Source organism: Pipistrellus kuhlii, unplaced genomic scaffold (genome assembly GCF_014108245.1).
Source record: "Pipistrellus kuhlii isolate mPipKuh1 unplaced genomic scaffold, mPipKuh1.p scaffold_m20_p_35, whole genome shotgun sequence".
Lineage (NCBI taxonomy): Eukaryota > Metazoa > Chordata > Mammalia > Chiroptera > Vespertilionidae > Pipistrellus > Pipistrellus kuhlii.
In genome coordinates this window covers 4,647,166-4,664,900 of record NW_023425535.1, presented here as the reverse complement: position 1 = coordinate 4,664,900, position 17,735 = coordinate 4,647,166, and the positions used below count along the sequence as shown (strand labels likewise).

Below are 17,735 nucleotides of genomic sequence, written 5' to 3'. Positions count from 1 at the left end.
ACGAGTGAGCAGAACAAACAGATTCAGTTACACACAGAGGGAAAGAGAAAGTGATCAGCTAGATGTAAAATAAACCCAACAGATTCCAGATTGAAGGAAATGTGATCAAGTGGTTACTTTCCAGCAGACTCATCAGAAAGCAGCTCCTTGTTTTCTGCAAGATGAATTTAAACAATAATCCCTAATAAAAAGGCAGCTTCCTGGCCCAGTCTGCTGACCATGTACCTCTACCCCAGCGGCTCCCAGGCCCCCGCTTACAGCCCCAAGTCAAAGGGAGGAGCTCATGCGTACACTAAATGCGTACACTAAGTCTGCCACTTTTCCACCTGGTGCAACCATGAGTCAGTCACATCTCTGTTTAATTCCCTCTGGGTTTGGTCTGGCACAGACCCCAGCGTATGTGCCATCTGTGCCTGCTCTCCCTCACAGCCTGTGCTCATCTCAGGCATGTGACAGACGTGTGAGGGCGGTGGCAGCGCAAGCCCAGCTCCCTGGCCCTTCCCGTGGCCGTGGCTCGTCAGATTTTCACCAGGGTTTTAACTGCGTCCTGCAGAACGTTTCTGTTTAGTTAGGGTAACCCCCGAGGAGAGATTCCTAAAAACGAATCAGCAAGTCAGAGGGTGTAAGCACTCATTACTGAGTGATCTTCCAGAAAGCACCCCGCCCCGGCCCAGGACAGCGAGGCGAGTGCCGTGTCACAGGAGCGAGTACACGTTACCCAAGGGGCAAAGTGGCGCCCCTCTGCTCTGATTGCACCCCGTGTTAGTGGCCGTCCTGTGCTCAGCAGCTGCACGCCTCCTGTGGCTGCGGGCCTGTCTCTGCACAGGCCCTGCTGAGTGGCCGCGCCTGGGCCACGCGGCTTCCGCAGCGACACCCTTTGCTGCTGCCGTGGCTGCCCCTGGAACAGTCACAGTTGAGAAACGGCAGATCTATGCTCAACACAAAACACGCGGGTTTGGTTTTCACAACAGTCCTGCTTGTGAGACTAATGGGGTCTGTAATCTCCATTTTACAGATCAGAAAGCAGAGACTCGATGAATAGCTGGGTTTTTGGGGTCGCAGGAACCCTAACGAGCAGAGCTGGAGCAGAATGCGTCCTTCAGTTTCAGGAGGCAAGGCAGTGCAGTGGTCAGAGTCCAGGTCTGCAAACCAGCTCCGCCCTGGCCACGTGGACCGCCTTGAATAGGCGACGGCAGGAGAACACAGCACTGTGCCGGGCAGGTGGAGGGTCCGAGGAGGGCGCGGGCGCGGCAGCCGCTCAGTGCCCACCAGCCCGGCCTGTGTGCACACGCCCCTCTCACACACAGCCACTCATGCCTGGGTCACTGCTGGGCCCTGGGGACATGAGCAGCAGGGTCTGCTGTGCGTCAGGGAAGCAGACAGACCCCCCGCTAACTGCCAGCCCCGGGCAGGGCCCCACGGAAGCCCAGGCGGGCAGTGGGCGGCATGACCCCGGCCCTGTCCCTTCGCCAGGCAGAGTCCCTCACTGCAGTCAGTTCATCCTCCTGAAGTTTCACAGGAGCAGTCTGACTCCTCCAGCCCAGTGTCATCCACCAGGGGCCATGAGACCAATGGGTGACTCCCCCACGTCCCCACATCCACCCGCCCAGGCTCCCTCCGCCTGCCCCAGCAGTGGGGCTGACGCACTCCTGTGACCTTCCTGCCGAGGCCTGGCCGTGACCCCAGGTCTGACCACCTCCGAGTCTGCAGAGAGCTGCCCCCCGGGTCTCAGGACACAGGGCAGCCACAGTGCCCAGGGCCAGATGTCCACGTGCACCTGCTCCAGGTGTCTGGGCCAGCCTCTGCACCTCGGAGCAGCGCCTAGCCTGCCGCTCACTCTGACTCCGCGGCGACTCTGGTGCAGGGAACGGGCACCGCCTGGAGTCCAAGGGAGGCACAGAGGTAGTGAGGCCTTGGGGAAGGCATGACCTCCTGGTGAAGAGATCCTGGCCCACCAGACCCCCAACAGCAGGCAGCCTGTCTGTCCCCGCGCCCAGCCCACCAGACACCCCGACAGCACCCAGCCCACCAGACACCCCGACAGCGGGCAGCCTGTCTGTCCCCGGCGCCCAGCCCACCAGACACCCCGACAGCACCCAGCCCACCAGACACCCCGACAGCGGGCAGCCTATCTGTCCCCGGAGCCCAGCCCACCAGACACCCCGACAGCACCCAGCCCACCAGACACCCCGACAGCGGGCAGCCTGTCTGTCCCCAGCGCCTGGCCCACCAGACACCCCGATAGCAGGCAGCCTGTCGGCGCCCGGGAGCCTGTTCTCTGCAACCAAATGAAAGCAGACCTTGTTTCACAGAGCAACATGGGAGGGACTGCGATCACGAATGTGACTGAGGCTGCCCCTCCCAACAGCACCCAGGCCTTGGACCTGTAGGACCGCGAGCACAGAGCCCTCCTGTGCAGGACGGCACTGAGCGTGTCTGATGCATCATCTCATAATTTATCAGAATGACCCGCTCAATCCCTTCGCCAACACTTACTGAGCATTTTTCCAGATGCTGGAGAGAGGCATGAACTCAGCAGACAATGCTCCTGCTCTGGTGAAGCTCACATTCCAGCGAGGGAAACAGAAAATAAAAGAAGTAAACAAAATGTGCCCGGACTCACCCCAGCCGAGGGCTGAGAAAAACAAGGAAGGTCGGCAGGTGCGTGTCCACAGGGAGGCCAGGGAAGCCTCCGGGAAGGGGCGGCAGCTTTATTGGTAACTTTCACTCCTCAACGCCCTGGGCCGGCCTGCACCGATCCCCTGCACCCGTGGCAGAGGCGGTTACCAGATGTCACACCAACAAAAGCCTGGCGCATGCCGGTGCAGGCACCGCCTTCCTGTGCCCTGCCGTGACACGGGAGCGTCCCTGGCAGCTGCCGCCCCGCCAGCTTGGCCAGCGCGATGCCAGGGCGCAGGTCTGCAGGGGAAGAGGAGCCAGCCCGGCCTGGAGGAGCCCAGCAGCCTGCAGGGCAGGGAGGTGGGCATCACGTGGTAAAGACCTAAGGAGGCCTGGCCGGGCTCAGCACCATGCACCAAGAAAGGCTGGGTTTGGTTCCCAGTCTGGGCACATACCTAGGTTTCCGGTTCAATAACCTCGGGAGCATCGCTCATACTCCCCTGCCTGGGCCTCCAAGGGTGCAGGTCTCCCGACAAAGCAGGCCGGACGGGCATGCCGACTGTGCTGACCCAGGCCCAGCCAGGGGCGCAGACAAGCCAAGGGGGCTCCCCACTCCTGGACGAGGCCGTAGGAATCGGTAGCGAAGAAGGCTGGAGAACGGAGGTGAAAGGTAACTGTGTCCAGAGGAAAAGCACTGAGGAAGGCAAGGGGCAATGAAGGATGGCGCCCCAGGAGAGAAGGCTTCCAGGTTAAGAGCACCCTGAGGGGAGAGAACCAGACCCCTGTGGTGGGCTGGGGCCCAGCCCTCCTTCAGAAGCCCAAGTGGACACAGAATTCTGCAGGACAGGCCCGGAGAAGGAGGCTGCCTGTGCAGGCGGGGCCGGGGCACTGAGGCGGGCACCCGTGTCCCTCCCAGACCCGCGGCGATGTGAGCACGCCCGCACAGCAGCTCCGGGCATTCCCTGGGGCTCCAGGCAGCCAACCCGGAGCCTCCGGGCCCCGACACTCATCCACTTAGTGCATCCGCGCAGCACCTCCCCTCCCACTGCTGCCCTTGGGGGAACCCCAATTAGGCTGGAGCCACAACCCTGTCCCCACAAACAGCCATTCTGCTAGCCCTTCCACCACCGCAAGGGCCCCCTGAAGCTGTGCAGTTAGCCTGCCAGGCGCCCTGAGCCGGACCGCAGCCCAAACCTGGCCAGGCTACCTCCCTGCTTTGCATTTCCGTGTCCCCAAGTAAAAAGGCGTGGGTTTTATACAAGAAACACACATCCTGGTACTGAGGGCATTTAATGACACAAGACACAGGAGTGCTCAGAACGTGCCCAACCGTGTTAAGCAACAACGAGCAGCGCTGTTATTCCGGTTATCACTGACTCTTCACCAAACCGCCCTGTTCTCCTCAGGCCTGGAGGCACACATGCACACATATGCATGCATGTGTGTGCACATGTACGTGTGTGCATATGTATGTGCAAGTGATTGTTCAGCACATGCATGTGTGCATGTACAGTGTCTATATGTGTGCGTATATGCATACACGTGTGCAACCATGCATGTGTGTGCACACGTACGTGTATGTGCATGTGCCCACACTTGCACAGAGGCTATTCCAGAACCCAGCCTCATCTCCACTGAGGACGAGGAGCAGTGCCAGCCCTCCCTGCACCTGCACCACCTCCTCTTTTCTCCATGGTGACTTACAGGCCACCGTGTTCACCGACTTGCTTCCTCATTCCCTGTCCTTGGACTTGCCCCTTCCGTGGCTAACGGGGAGCTCTCTGGTCGCCTCCAGTTCTACCAGCACCTTCCGGGGGTGGCCCCTCCTCAGAAGCCGCCTGTGCCTGGGAGCTGGCAGTGTGAGCACCTGGTGTCTGGGCTGCTCCAGGGCAGCCCTACCCTCTGGCTGTCCTCAGTTCCAGCCGGGCCCGCCCTCCCTCCCCACTGTCATCCGCGTCTCCCCTCGGCCCAGCCGGAATGCCTGCCTTAAAGAGCCCGCACTCATTCCCGCCCCTGCTGTCCTCCTCTCCTCTCCTGCCTTTCCCTGACGCTCTTTGCCAGCACGCCCCCAGCCCTGGTTAGAGACTGAACGTCCTTCCAACGTGCATTTTTCTTCCTGTTTACCTGGCTTCAAGGCGGTTTCCCTTTGGGAGCCACCACCACCCTCGCCAGCCAACGCGAGGAAGCCAGTCCCCCGCCATGATGCCCAGCAGGTGAGGAAGGACCGGGCGCACCTGCTCTGCGGCCCCCACTGCCCTCAGGAGCTCCCACGTGCAGGGGCACAGCGGCTGAGAGACCCCGCTCAGCACGGCTGTGCCCGGTCCCTGGGACCTGAGTCTCTCCGGCTGAAGGACACCTGTCTGTCTCCTTCATGGTCTGCGTGTGTGTCCTACACATCGGCCGGGTTCTCACCCGCGTGACAGGCGGAGGAGAGGGCACTTGGCGAGGTAACAGGGCTTGCCCAGGGCTCAGCCACGCTGCACTCCACGGTCTGCGTTTGGTGAGCACGTTCACAGCGGAGCGTGGGGCTGGGGTGAGGCTGCAGAGCTGTGCTGGTCCGCAGTCTCGCCATTTAAGTCAAACATGTGCACTGAGGGGAGGAAGCATGCCTTCAGCTCAGGAAGGGACCATCTTTTGGAAAGAAGACGGAAACTTCTGGAGAACCTTCCACGTTCGGGGCATGTCACAGACATTGTCTCATCAAATCCTCCCAGGAAGCCTGGAGGCGGCGTGTGCTGGCGCTGCCTGCTGGGTGAGCAAGTGGACCCTCATCAAGGCGTGGTCCTGCCCGGAGCCCGCAGCTCAGCCTGCGCTGCACTGAATTCCTCAGGTGACAGCCCCGGAGCCATCCCTGTCAGCCCAGGCCAGGCCAACAGGAGACGGGAGGGCTGGCCCGGACCCGCGGCCAGGCCTGAGGATGAGGGCGCCGCGCTCCCAGCCTCCGCAGCCATCTCGGCGGCCAGTGGCAGGGACCGGCTCTCAGGTGAGCATCTGTTTCCTCGACGCTGTGGTGTCACATCAAGAATTTCCAATTACCTTCCCTGGCTTATTTACCACCAGTGCGCTGGAGGCATAATTAGTCTGAGTTGAAACCTGTCTTGTTCCCGTCTCCTCTATGACAGAGGCGTCCAAATGTGCCAGCAGACCTCTCTCCAGGAATGAAAAACAGCCCGGGAAGGCTGAAAGCAGGAATGCGATGCAGATTGATGACTATGGCTGAGCCAGAGCGAGGGAGGGGCGGGTGGCAGAACCGCCCCGGAGCGCCTACTTCACATCCCACCTCTGCCCGGCTCCTGGCGGGACAAGGACGCCTTTCCCGCATCCTGGAGGTGATGCTGGTGACGGGGAGACTAGTTCCCTCGGATACGCTTTTGGGGGCACACCCTGAGAACGAGGCACCCTGGGGTGCCGAAGGGAAGGTGTCCAGAGCCACCCCAGGCCTGGCTGTGCAGAGCGAGGCCGGGCTGCCGCGTGCCGGCTGCGCACGGCCCGGTCCCGGATCTGGGGGGGAGGGTTCCACAATGTCCCGCTTGTAGAAAATACCTAAAGGTTGAGTATTCACGGGCCCAACACCCAGAGGAACTCACTGACAGGTCTTATGAGAGACCCGACCCTCCGCCTCCGATGTGCCCGATGCTGGTGACGGGGAGCCTGAGGGCCTGTGCACTCCCACACTTACCTCTCACGGCTTGTCCCCATAGAGCAGCCCAGAGAGATCCCTAAACTAAGGTGGCCAGATTTTAACATTGGTAAAGCGGGACACCATTGACGGGGGGCGGGGGGGGGGGGGGTGGTTAAAAATTTGGTCTATATGGAGCAGCAAAACTTTTCATAGAACGCAAAAATAGTATTGTAATATATATTTTTTTAAATTTCAACATAAGTACAATTTTCAAATACAATAAAAAAAATTATGTATAGTCACTTTCAAGGCACTTTTGATGACATGACAAAAGCATTGCCTCTGGGCAGTCACTAGTAGGCCACTCTCAAACAGTAGGACCATGAATGTCTACACCTCAATAGCCCTGTGCCCCACAGCCCCTCCCCCGGGTCCGGTGGACCCCGGAGCAGGCAAGCCCAGCTCCCTGCATTCTCGCTGCAGCCCCCACACCAGAGCGCCAGCCGCCATAGGAGGTCTCTCCACCACGAGGCTGCTGGGCGGAAAGGAAGCTCAAACCAGCCTTCGGGCGACAGCAGGAGGCCGAGGCCCCAGCGTGGCTGCCCTCGCTCTCCCAGTCCGGCACTGTGACCAGAACTGCTCCACAGACTCAAAACCAAACCACCGCCGATCCAAGAAAAACGTGAGATAATAAAATGATTTTTTAATTTTAAGCCACTAGGTTTTGGAGTAATTTATCTCTTAGAAATAGATAACCAGAAGGAAGGCCCAGCATTAGAGCCTCTGTGCACACCAACAGCTCTTGGTCCTTCTTCCAGGAGTCAAACGTGACTCCAGCCTCCAAACAACCCTGGTTCCACTGGGACAAAGGAGGATGCTGTGTCCCATCTCCAGGCTGAACTATTCATTCATACTCCACAACCACAGGTGCCATTAACCCCACACAGTAAGAAACATCATCACCTTCATCACCACCACCACCACCACCCTCATCACCACCACCAGCATCACCCTCATCACCACCACCACCACCACCCTCACCACCACCAGCATCACCCTCATCACCACCACCAGCATCACCCTCATCACCACCACCATCACCCTCACCACCACCATCATCACCCTCATCACCACCACCATCACCCTCATCACCACCACCAGCATCACCCTCATCACCACCACCACCATCACCCTCATCATCACCACCACCATCATCACCCTCATCACCACCACCATCCCCACCAACAACATCACCCTCATCACCAGCATCACCCTCATCACCACCACCATCACCCTCACCACCACCACCACCATCACCCTCACCACCACCAGCATCACCCTCATCACCACCACCAGCATCACCCTCATCACCACCACCATCACCACCAACAACATCACCCTCATCATCACCCTCATCACCACCACCACCATCACCCTCATCACCACCACCACCACCACCCTCACCACCACCAGCATCACCCTCATCACCACCACCACCACCACCCTCACCACCACCAGCATCACCCTCATCACCACCACCACCATCACCCTCACCACCACCAGCATCACCCTCATCACCACCACCATCATCACCCTCATCACCACCACCATCACCACCAACAACATCACCCTCATCACCACCACCATCACCCTCATCACCACCACCATCACCACCAACATCATCACCACCACCACCATCACTAACAACATCACCCTCATCACTACCATCATCACCATCCTCATCCCACCACCACCACCACCCTCACCACCACCAGCATCACCCTCATCATCACCACCATCATCACCCTCATCACCCCCACCATCACCACCACCAGCATCACCCTCATCACCACCACCACCATCACTAACAACATCACCCTCATCACTACCATCATCACCATCCTCATCCCACCAACATCACCCTCATCACCACCATCATCACCCTCATCATCACCCTCATCACCACCACTATCACCACCCTCATCACCACCATCACCATCACCACCACCATCATCACCACCCTCATTATCACCATCATCACCCTCATCACCACCATCAACACCCTCATCACTACCAACAACATCACCCTCATCACCACCCTTGATGAGGGCTCAGACGCTCCTTTGAAAGAGCAAAACTTTAATATTAGCCCTGAGCCCAAGGGATGACACTGAAAGGTAGATGCTTGGTCTGGGTGCATATGGGAGGCAACCACTGGATATCTGGATCTCTCTCTCTCTCTCTCTCTCCTTTCCTCCCTCCCTCTATCCATCCCTATTTATCTTCCTCCTTCTCTCTCTCTCTCTCTCTCTCTCTCTCTCTCTCTCTCTCTCTCTCTCCTTTCCTCCCTCCCTCTATCCATCCCTATTTATCTTCCTCCTTCTCTCTCTCTCTCTCTCTCTCTCTCTCTCTCTCTCTCTCTAACTCTCTCTCTAATATCTATAAAAACATATCTTCAGGTGAAGATTTAAAAAAATGAAACATCAAATACTTGTGGAACAATCACGTGTCCCTGCTTAGCTGATGGGCTCAGGACGTGCTCAGTCTGCCCGTTGGGCAGTCCAGCTTCTAGGGGACGTCTGCAGGGGCAGGTCAGAGCTCCTGGGAGGCTGATGCCAGCCCCGCCCACCGACCCAGAAAGGCCATGAGCAAGAGGGACACGGCCCACCTCCCTCAGCAAGGTGGCCGCACACACTCCATCCCATGGGTGGGAGATACGAGCACAAATGTGCGGTGCGGCCCCTGGAGGGGGTGGTAATGGGGTGTGTACAGGACACTGTGGGTGCCCAGGACTTGAGGTGTCAGGGAGAAGGGGCAAAGGGCTGGGAAGACCAGAGCTGGTCGGTGCCCAGAGAGGGCGTCCACAGGGGCTTCCCAGTATGCGGGGGGGGGGGGGGGGTCGGAGGGCGAGAGGCATGTGGAAATGGAAGAGACGGCGGCCCTGTGGAGTCTGGGACACAGGCCTGGCAGGGCAGCTCCGTGCCCCTCCCGCCTCGGGCCCAAGCGCCGAGCCCAGACCTGCGGAGCACACGCTGAGAACAGCTCTTCCTCAGTATCTCGTCGCTAAGAATTTCTGAAGGGACCAAAAATGAGTTCTCAGACTTGGAGCACTTGCTAAGAGCTAAGGCTTTAAAATCCATAAACAGTAGGATATAATTAAATGCAAATGCGAGGCCACATTTAAAAATTAATCTCCTGTAATTAATTAGTAATTTAAAATATTCTGGTAAATGATACTTAAATAGCACAGAATTATCCTAACTCTGAACCATAAAGTCATCTGCTAAAGACTTAGCGGTGGAGTGAAAAGTATTTGCATATGTCATGTGGGACAACAGAACACTGAGATTCCTTAATTCCCCTTCGCTACAAATATATTAAAAAGAATGGTTTTCATACTCAGATTGTGGGAAAAGCTCACTCAGGGCAGCGAATTCTGAGCAGCAGTGTGTAAAGCCAGGAGTTAATGCAGCTGAGCTTCTGGAACAGGGCGATGCCTCCGGCACGCTCCCGCGGGGGAAGCCGCTGCGCAGGGTGGGCAGGGCAGGAGGAAGCAGCCCTTCCCACCTCTGTCCTTCCCGTTCCCCTCCTCTCCCCAGCCTGCTGGCGGGGACCCCTCCCGGCACAGGAAGGACAACCATTGAAAGGACAGAGTCCTAGCCAACACATGCCCAGAGGAGGCCTGGGCGGGGGGGGGGGGGGGGGGGGAGCCACTGCAAGGAAGGCCCAGAAGGACTATGGCCGTGGAGTGTGGGGAACCTCAGTGTCCCCCACTGGCCCTTATTATGGTTCCCGGTCTGTCTTAGGCACCCAGTTCCTATCGATTGGGTGGCTAGGGGGAAGGGTGTGTGTGAACAAATGGACAGATAGGTGGGTGGGTGGATGGGGTGGATGGGGTGGATGGGGTGGATGGGGTGGATGGGGTGGAAGGATGGATGGAAGGAAGGAAGGAAGGAAGGAAGGAAGGAAGGAAGGAAGGAAGGAAGGATAAATGGGTGGATGGTGAAAGGGTGTATGGGTGGGTGGGTGGTGAAAGGATGGAAGGATGGATAGGTGGGTGGTTGGATGGGTGATGGGTGGATGGATGAAAGGATAAATGGGTGGATGGTGAAAGGATGGATGGATGAGTGGGTGGATGGTGGAAGGATGAATGGGTGGATAGGTGGGTAGGTGGGTGGATGGGTGATGGGTGGATGGATGGATGGAAGGATAAATGGGTGGATGGTGGAAGGGTAGAAGTGTGGATGGGTAGGTGGATGGTGGAAGGATGAATGGGTGGATAGGTGGATGGGTGGATGGGTGATGGGTGGATGGATGGATGGAAGGATAAATAGGTGGGTAGTGGACGAGTGGAAGAGTAGATGGGTGGGTGGATGGTGAAAGGATGAATGGGTGGATGGGTGATGGGTGGATGGATGGACAGATGGATGGAAGGATAAATGGGTAAATGGTGGAAGGGTGGAAGAGTGGATGGGTGGGTGGGTGGGTGGACGCTCCCCCAGGAAGATAAGATGAAGCCCTGAGCTAAAATTGACTGTCAACTGGAGATCTCCCCATCCAACTGGAACTAGAGAGGAAAGAACAGAAAGCCATGCACAGCCCCCAGCAGCCCCGGGGCTGTGGTTATGGCGTGCACTGTAGGCCGTTAACCTCAAAGACCCGGAGAAGGACCCCAACAACAAGCCAGTCCTGAAGTTCCGGTCCCTCCCTGGACTAGGGAGACCCTTCCTGCTGACATCCCAGCCTCAGCTCTGGCCATTCTCACCCCGCCCAGTGCTACAGCGCACCACACACTCTCCCGGAACACGGGCTCTCTGACCGCCCTCCTCACCCGCCTTGACCGTGGGGAATGAAGGTTCGTTCCAGCCAGTGTCCCCTGCCCCGAAAGCATCACACACACTCTGGCCGAGCCCTGGCCCCGGCCACACGCACTGCTCCCTGCCTTGTGCTTGTGGGGCTGGCGGTCCAGATGACAGGAGCCTGGGAACAGAGCACCAGGGGTGCTGCTGCCCCTGGAGCCCTCAGCAGCCAGAAGCCCAGAGGGGAGCCGGGCGCTCAGGACGAAGGCTCCACTCCCTCCCCAGTCAGAGGCGCCTGCCTGCCTCCTCAGAACTCCAGCCCGCCAGAGCGGAGCGGCCTCCTGCCCTCCCGGGCCCAGCGCCTGCGGTCACGAGACCAGACGCTGTCACCCAAGCGCAGTCCCCAGGGAGCCTTCCAGAGTACACGCTGCTGTGTGGTTGTTAGGACTGTGAGGAGAAGACCTCGGAGAAGGGGGTGTGGACTCAAGACTGAACGAAGCAAGACAAGATCTGAGGTGGGGCCTGGGAGAGGAGCCCGCAGGCACACCCAATACCTCCCATTGCCACCCCGCCCTGCCACTCACCACCACGTCCAAGCTGACCAGCCCTGGGCCCCGGGAAGGGCAGCCCCCCATGCAGTGGATCACAGAGGAGCCGTGGAGAACGGCCGCCAGACCCCCACACGAGCACTCTGCCCTGGGCGCAGGACCAACAGCAGCCCACGCAGCACACGGACTGTGTCACGTCGTGCGAATTTGTCACGAATGACTGTGTGAGCGCCAGCCTTCCCCACCACGCAGGCACAGCTCTCCCCCTCACTCCATCAGCACGCTTCTCCAGGGGCAGGGGGCAGGGGGCAGGCCACAGAGCACGGGCGCTCCCGGGCCTCCATGCCAGCCCTGAGCGGGCGCAGCTGGGACACGTCATCAACAGCAGGGGGTGAGCGCTGCCGCCCAGAGCAGCGTGTTGTTTCCCAGCATCAGGGCACGTCCTGGCAGCGGGTCAGCCTTGTGACGATTGTCTGTCCTTGTCAGTGAACGGAGTGTTCTTGCTGGGACGGCATCCCCAGGTCTCCACAGGGACCCGCTGGGCTAGCCAGCCTCCAGTGACAGGCCAGTCCACCTCCCGCCTGCTCACAGCGCAGGCATGGACACCTGGGACGCTCTGCCAGACCCTGGAGCCCTGCTCTCCCCCGTGGAGCCAGCACGGCCATCTCCGCCCACCACGGTCCTCCATCCGTGTCCTGTGGCCAGGCCGGCCACGGGGACCCGCGCCCCTGGAGCGGTCAGATCCGGCCCAGACTCGGTCCAGCACCTGTGACACCCTGCATGACCTCACCCGTCCCTCACTGTCTTCAGGGGCCTCAGTTGTAACGGGGGAGGGCGCCTGTGGTGGGAACCCCAGGAACGATGGCCTCCATGCCCAGCGGCAGGCTCAAGGGACCAGAGACCAAGACTGGCCAAGCGGAGCTGAAGGCAGCGGCGCCGGGGGTGGCTCCACACACAGCCTCCAGCTGCAGCTTAGGGGCACATCCCTCTGGCTCTGTGGCCACTCCGGGTCCTGCTCTGCGGCCCCGCACAGCGAGGCAAGTGCATGCGGCGGGGGAGGGGAGCGTGGCTGCAGCCACGCCAAGCGCATCTGACCCTGCAGGAGCCGTCAGGAGCCGCGGAATGGAGTGTTTGGGCTGCAGGGGTAGGTGTGGATCCTCCGGGTGCGGCATGAGGAACACGCACGGTGAGGAGAGAATGGTTCCTCTGGAGAAGCCACTCCACCTGCTCTACCGCCACTGCCACCTCCTCTCGCACCGGAGGCAGGTTTCCCACGGCCGCGGTGGGGGGGCTGGTACCTGCCCAAATGGCATCCCTCTCAAACCGTGTTCTCCTGCCAGGCTCAGCAGCAGAGCAGGGGCAGGGGGAAGGCGGGAGGGCAGGAGGGCAGGAGCCAGGGACAGGCGAGAAGACGGGAGGCGGCTGGCGGCAGAATTAGCAGTCACGTCACCAGAGCCAACTCCCTCTGGCGGGGACGGCACGGGAAAGCTGCCCTGGGAGCAGAGCCTGGGGACGTTCTGAGGACGCCCGGACCCATCGGAGCTGCCACCCTGGGCTCCCGGGACTGGCTGAACCCTTCGTACGGGGACGGGTCCTGTGAAAACGGGGCCCGGCCCCGGGGGAGGCTCTCCAGCGGTGTGCTGGCTCTTACGCGCGAGGGAGGATCCTTAACTAGAGGGAAGCAGAACAAGCAAGCAGAGTGCACTGGGTGGAACTAGTAGGTTTCTGCCCTTCATTCACCTCACTGCCCATCAGAGGCCAAGGCCGCAGGCGGGAGGGGAACTGCAGGGAGCATTCAGCCGCCGCCGCCCACAGCTGGCTCTGCTCCCGGGCACACAGCATCCCAGCATGTCCCCTCCCCCTGAACCCAACACCAACACCATCACCCGCATCACCAACCCAGCCCAGGCCGGAGAGAGGCCCAACGCCAGCTGCCATCTCTGCATCAGACCACCAGGACTGGCACCACCACCAGCTCCAGAGCATTCTAGTTGTCTGTCCTAAAACAAACAGCTTTTGTTAAATGTGTGAGCCCTGTCTTCATGAGAAGGTCCGGCCCCTAATGCAGGTTTAAAAAGCCACCAAAAACGAAGCACAGACACACCATGAGTCACTTGGTGACAGGCAGCCACACCTCCTGCAGGTGCCCACACCAGGCAGAGCGCCGCCCTGCAGAGCCGGACAGTGCCTGCCCCGGAGCTCACACTGCCAACCCCAGAAGAACGTTAGGAAAGCAACGAAGCCAGCCTGAGTGCTGCTCACACACCTCTGCCAGGGACCAGTAAACAGTCTCCCACCCGCTGCCCAGCCTCCCAGCATCGGGGCAAGCCCGGGCCACCTGCTGGGAGCCGGGCAAGAGCCACGTTGTGCCCAGTCTCCCCACCCTGCCGTGTGCCGTGACCCCAGCACCCGGGGATTCCCACGTGCTTCTGCCACACAGGACAAGCGGACGACGCCTCAGCCCATGTGAGCGCGTGGGCAGCCACTGGGGTGGCCACACCCACCTACCTCGTTGATGAAAGAGTGCGCCCCCTGCGGGCTGAGCAGCAGGATGGCGCGGCGCAGCGTGTCCCGGTAGCGGTTCAGCTCCTCCGTCTTCATGGTGGTGAAGAGGCTGGTGAACACGTGGCTGATGTTCTTGTCCACCTTCTGTAAAGAGACATCGAGGCCCAGCCGAGAGGCCTGGTCCAGGAAGCTCTGGAGACCACGGATATCTGGGCAGTGGGAGAAGAGGGGAGAGCCAACTGTAAGCGGAAAGGGGAGTGAGGGCTCAGTCTGCCGCCCTGCCCACCGAATAGAGCCGAGGCCACGGGCTTAGTCCCACCCTCACCAGCACCGCCACGCCCTGCACCACGAAGGCCGGGCGCCCTCCTGCAGGTCCTGGAGCAGAAAGAGTCCTCGGCGAGCTCTGTCTCCCCGCTACTGCTCCCACCAGTGGCAGCCCTGCCTCCCTGCCTGGCTCCCTCCACCTCCCTCCTCTCCCCTGCCCAGGCTGCTGGGCCCTCGGCAGTGGAGGCCGCCACTGACTGCCCGGAGCCTGTGGCTGACCAGCCTGCACCCTCACGCCCAGCCCTGTCCTGCGCGCAGGACCTGACGTCCCTGAGTGCTCCTCCCCTCTCTCAGCAGCGGACCCTTCTCCCAGGCACACCGGCGGCAGCCGGCCGAGGCGGCTCTGGCCTGTGGCTGAGGGCGCCCAGGGCGGAGGGAAGCAGAAGCCAGAGCCCTCCCGGAGCCCATCCTCTCAGCGGCAGTCCCACCCGGGCCAGCTGGCTCCCCCAGGGGCTGCCCCAAACGGCGCCCGCAGAGGCGGGCAGGGCCCAGCGGGGCTGGTCCCGAAGGCGCCATTTCAGCCTCGGGCCAGCTGTGTCTGAGGCTTCTCTTCGGGACTTCGCAGCTGCATGAGCTAAAGCCAAGTTCCGCTAGATTTCTGTCACTTGCAACCCAAAGTTTCAACCCTAAGACACTCAGGCCTGGGATGTTCCGTCATCTGGCCATATCTGCATCCAGCTCCCCGCGGGAGACCACAGCTGAGCCTTGCCTTTAAAGGGCACGAGGCCTGCCCCGTCTCACCAGGGCCCCGCCTGGCGGGGAACTGCCACGGGCTGCCGGGGGCACATGTCAGCCCAAGATCAAACTTAAAAGCAAACAGTCCAAATTCAACCTGATTTTTACCCCAACCAGTTTCTCTCCTAATGCTCCCTCCATGCTCATTGCACCAACTTCCAGAGCTCCACCAACGGCGGGCCCTATAGGGAGCGGCACTGAGCTGCCCCCTTCCGGGCACTGTAGGGCCTGGGCTGCCCCTTCCCCCTCCCCGGGCACTGTAGGGAGCGGGCACTGAGCTGCCCCCTTCCGGGCACTGTAGGGCCTGGGCTGCCCCTTCCCCCTCCCCGGGCACTGTAGGGAGCGGGCACTGAGCTGCCCCCTTCCGGGCACTGTAGGGCCTGGGCTGCCGCCTTCCGGGCACTGTAGGGCCTGGGCTGCCCCCTCCCGGGCACTGTAGGGAGTGGGCACTGAGCTGCCCCCTCCTGGGCACTGTAGGGAGCGGCACTGAGCTGCCCCCTCCCGGGCACTGTAGGGAGCGGCACTGAGCTGCCCCCTCCCGGGCACTGTAGGGTGTGGGCACTGGGCTGCCCTCTCAGCAGCCGGACGGGGGAGAGCAGTCTGAGAGGAGCACACAGGCACGGAGGAGCAGTGCCCTGCAGTGCTGACTCGGGTGCTTAGGGTGCTGGCCCTCGGTCAGTGTACAGGTGCCCCCCCACCTCCTCATCCCCCCCACCCGCAGGGAGGCCCCGGAACAGGTCCGAGGGCCTGATGGACTGCGCACTTAGAGCCGGTCCTGTGGACTGGGACAGCTCACCCACCTGCTGCGCCTCGCTCTGCTCATCTGTAACTGGAGGAGGGAGGCAGCCACTCCACAGGCCTGGCGACCGCCATGGAGGTGCCCAGTTCTGCTCAGGGGCTGCTCCTGCCGGCCCAGAGAGCCAACCCCTGGGGCCCATGGGGAGGGCACGGCAGCGCCCAAGCAAGAGCGCCTAGAGACCACAAACGCGTGACTGGTCAAGCCAGGGCGCCCGCTCCAGTGTGCCAGGGCCTCAGTAGCTTCCTCCCTGGCCTAGGCACACATGGCCCAGCACTGCTCGCTGGCAGCGCCCAGGACCTCTGCCCACTGGCTCAGGCAGAAAGGAGGAGCCGGTGGCAGGTCGAAGCCAAGGGAAGAGGCGCCGGGCAAGACCGCACCGTGCTAGTGGCCCCCCAGGCCGGCTCCCGACACGGCCAAGCTGCCCCCCGGCTCCGGGAGGCCGGAGGCTGCCACAGGGCCTGCCAGGGCAGCTGCGGGAGGGGCGCCGGAGCAGGAGCGGGAGAGGCCAGCTGAGGGCCGGTGTCCGCCTGCGTTTCCCGCTCCTGAGCACACAGTCACGCCTGGTCCTCAGCAGCGCCCGCCGCACGCGCGCGAGCGCACACACACACGCACGCGCACACACACACGCACACGCACACACACACGCACACGCGTACACGCGCACACACGCACGCGAGCGCACACACACACGCACGCGCACACACACATGCGCGCATGCGCGCACACGCACACGCACGCGCGCGCGCGCACATACACACGCACGCACGCACACACACGCACGCACGCGCGCACACACACGCACACACACACACGCACACGCACACGCACACACGCCCGTGCGCGCACGCACGCACACACACACACACGCACGCACACGCACGCACACACACATGCGCGCGCACACACACGCACACACACACGCGCGCGCGCGCGCCCTGCTCCGGCGGCACGCAGCTCCGCACAGTGCGCCAGGCCTGTGGAGTGGCTGCCTCACTCCGTCTCACGTGGCCAGTGCCATGCAAGCAGGTTCACGGGAGGTCAGTGACTTCCCACACTTCCTCAGCCACACGAGCCGCACGTCAGCGCTGAAGGCCACCTCTGGCTGGTGGCTGCCACACGGGTCAGCACAGGACGACTCTCAAGAGAAAGTTCTAGCGCCCGGCTCCGCCTGAGAAACTGTCTCCTCGCGGCCTGGTGTCCATGATGTTCCCAAATAGGAGAGCAGCTGCACTCGGGCCCCTGGCACCACCACCACCACCACCACCACCCCCGCCCCAGTCCCATGCCTCCGCCCCGTCACTAGGAAGACCCTGCCCGCTCCCGGACCTGCCGTGGAGCCTGGGACACTTCTCACGACATAAGCAGGAGTGTGAACACACGTCTCCATGCCCCGCCCGCCCTGGACCCACCCTGCCCGCAGCAGCCTGCGAGGGTGGGCACACGTCAGGAAGGAGATGGGCCCACAGCCAGCGCCCCCAGCCAGCACCCCGGCCAGAGCAGGACGCAGGCCTCCGCAGGGATTTCTTCCCGAGCAATACCGGGCGGAAGGCTGAGGCGCGAGGCACTGGGTTTCCCGTGCCCTGTCCCGGGGCTGAGGCGCCAGCCCAAGGCCGGGCCTTGGCTGCTGCTTCGCCTGGGCACCGCGGTCCGCAGCCCGGGGCCTGGGCTCTGACAGGCTGAGCGCAGCGGGCAGGCGGTGGCAGCCATGGGCCAGGCCCTCACTCCGTCCAGGCCTGCCAAGCCACTGCACGACAGTCGCTCCTCCGCAGCCTTCCTCGCTGCGC

At 61.5% G+C, this 17,735-nt stretch overlaps 1 protein-coding gene across 2 annotated transcripts in view; it reads right to left on the bottom strand.

Moving 5' to 3' along the window:
* The window catches only part of GRID1 (glutamate ionotropic receptor delta type subunit 1), a 460,835-nt gene that overhangs the window by 284,321 nt on the left and 158,779 nt on the right, over positions 1-17,735 (bottom strand). For both annotated transcript variants that reach the window (XM_036461268.2, XM_045570709.1), the window contains exon 4: positions 14,097-14,302. In XM_036461268.2, the coding sequence (XP_036317161.1) occupies positions 14,097-14,302 (206 nt within the window). The remainder of the gene's footprint in view (positions 1-14,096; positions 14,303-17,735) is intronic.